General features: G+C 62.8%; 1 protein-coding gene across 1 annotated transcript; it reads left to right on the top strand.

The window, feature by feature from the left end:
* Positions 1 to 610: 610 nt before the first annotated feature.
* Positions 611 to 2,133, top strand: LOC147600904 (inositol 1,4,5-trisphosphate receptor-interacting protein-like 1). The gene is made up of 2 exons (XM_086747643.1): positions 611 to 685; positions 1,036 to 2,133. Exons 1-2 carry the CDS (start codon positions 611 to 613, stop codon positions 2,131 to 2,133), a joined length of 1,173 nt encoding a protein of 390 aa, XP_086603769.1.
* The last annotated feature ends 273 nt before the right edge of the window (positions 2,134 to 2,406 follow it).

Here is a 2,406-nt window from a genome sequence, read left to right on the forward strand (position 1 = left end):
GAGATGTGGGCCCCAGCATGGCCTCTGCAGCCCCCTCGCTTGCCCTTGCAGGGGGCAAGTTGGTAGCCAGAGAGAGGAGCCACAAGATCTTTTCCACTTGTGCCAGGGACACGCTGTGCGTTTCGCTTGATGGTCCAGGTTCTCAAGGCAAATGCTGCCCCAGCAGAAGCAGTCCAAGAGGAGAGGAGGGAGGAGGAGTCTGTCTCTGCCGAAGGGCTGGTAGCACTTCTTTTCAAGACAACTGGGAGTGAGACGCGGGGGGCCGAGAAAACTTTGCACCTCTCTACGTAAGTGAGGGCCATCCACCTACAGTCCCCGTTTTCTTGCGGTTCCGGATCTGGGGGGCGTCTGCCCGCTTTGTCAAGAGAGTCTCTGTGAGTTCGCTCCTGCCGGATGGGTTTGTACTGGGTGTGACGGCCAGGAGCCACTGAGCTGAGCGGTGGGGACAAAAGGTGGGGCTGGCGGTCTGGGTGATGCTGTTCCGGTGGCTGTGACAGCACAGAGGACGGGTCACAATGGGACCTGTCTCCAGGGGCATCACCAGGTGGCCACACTGCAGTTTCACTTGGGCGACGGGTGCGTGCAGCATGCAGGGGGAAGGCTGGGCCAAATGGGGGACGGGACAGAGGGCCAGGGGGTTTCTAACCCTGAGCGAGAGGCGAGCCCCACAGGCTGGTACCACAGGGTACCACCCTCGGGGCTGGGGAGAGAGGTGCTCGGGGCTCCCTGTGGTGGTAGGTGCAAGAGAGGCTCTGAGGATGCGTCGGGACGCTGTTGTGTGGCAGCGATGGGGCCTCAGGAGGCTCCGCTCTGGTGTCCCTTGCCCTTTCACGGGGCACAGCCCAGCCAGGGGCTGGTCATCAGGGCGGCTTGGGCAGGACGGGCCCCATGCTGGCTCCAGCCAGGGCCCGAGGCCCCTTCAAGCCTGTTGCCAGCAGTGCCCAAACGCTGTGTGGGAAGAGCCTGTGGCTCCCATCCCTACAGTGCTTGCAAACCCTGCCCTTGTTCCCTCCCACCTCTCCTACGGGCCCCCAGCTCCAGGCAGCTCCTGCCCCACTGCCCCGGTCCCGTGCTCCCTGCCACCCAGCCCTGCTGAGGCCCTTTTTCTCCCGCCTCCTCCAGGCCATGGCTGCCGGACTTGGCCTCCTCGTGATTGTGCTGGCCATCCAGCATGGGCTGAAGGGCCATCATCAGATAGATGTGGCCACGGCCCAGCGGATGCAGCAGCGTGAGGAGCATCTGCGTGAGAAGATGATTCAGCTGCTGGAGGAGATGGAGCAGAGCAACTCCACGTGGGAAGACTGGCTCCTCCGGTCTGTGTTGCAGCACCGGCTGCTTTTGACCACGGCAGGAGCCGTGGTCCTGCTCGCTGAGATCTGCTGGCTGGCCAGGGAAGTGAACTTTGCCTCTGTCAGCTGCAGTGAGCAGGACAGCTCCAGCAGCGAGGAGGCGGAGGAGAAGGAGGAAGATGAGGAGGAGGAGGAAGACCTCAGTGGTGTCAAGTCTTTGGCTTGTGCATCGCCAGTGCAGGGCCTGCCTGAGACGTGCAAGGTGCTGAAGAAGCTGGTGGGCGACCTCCTCGATATATGCCAAGTGGTTTCCAAGAGGACTTTGATGCCGCAGATGCAGCCAGCCGTTGGGATGGATGACAGCTATGAAACCTGGCGCATCCATGAGGACAGCATCTCCTACCGCCTGCTGGTGTTCCTGCGGCCACCCCCCGGGCACTCTTTCAGCCTGGAGCCGGCCACCACGGGGCAGCTGCCAGCAAGGCACTGCAGCGTGCGTGTGGGGCTGGAGTGCATGTGCTGGAGGGAGCAGCTGCTGGGGGACAGTTTGTGCTTTCTCCACCATCCCGAGGACAAGCTGCGGACGGATCGGAGCTCGTACCTCCTGCGTACCCTCTGCACGTGCTCCTACTTAGACGTGGAGAAGATCGCCTGCTGGGCCCAAGGGCTGGTGAGATCAGCCTGGCTGCTTTTTCCTCAGTCGCACAACTGCCAGCTCATGGTGCTGCCCTCCTCCCACTCCTGCAGGTTCCAGCTGACAAGCCCCTCCAAGATGAACATCTGCACTGAGATGACTTTTGCAGTGCAGCAAGGCAGCTCAGTGTCCTACCTGAGCCTGGAGTAGGCAGAGGCCGCCTTCACCAGCAGCACAGCGCGGTCGGAGAGCTGCGCTGCTGTCGAGGTGCAGCTTTTCAGACCGAGGGCGAGGCCACCCAGCAGGACAATTTGCACGTGCCAGGTCTGCAGCTCTGCGCCCACGTGCTGGTGGCCCCAGGCTTCTCCAGCCGTGCCCGTGACCCTGAGGACCTGCTTTCCTCTCAGACGGACGGGGCCCGGGCGACAGTTTCGCACACTGGGCCAGGCTGATCGCAGAGACTGCCTGGGGAGTCTGCGCCGC

The sequence above is a fragment of the Chlamydotis macqueenii genome, chromosome 4 (assembly GCF_036417535.1).
Source record: "Chlamydotis macqueenii isolate bChlMac1 chromosome 4, bChlMac1.mat, whole genome shotgun sequence".
NCBI lineage: Eukaryota > Metazoa > Chordata > Aves > Otidiformes > Otididae > Chlamydotis > Chlamydotis macqueenii.

Coding starts and splice junctions, on each gene's coding strand:
- LOC147600904 (XM_086747643.1), top strand. CDS start 611: ATGGGGGACGGGACAGAGGGCCAGGGGGTTTCTAACCCTGAGCGAGAG. Junction 686..1,035: donor CCACAGGCTGGTACCACAGG/GTACCACCCTCG, acceptor ACGGGCCCCCAG/CTCCAGGCAGCTCCTGCCCC.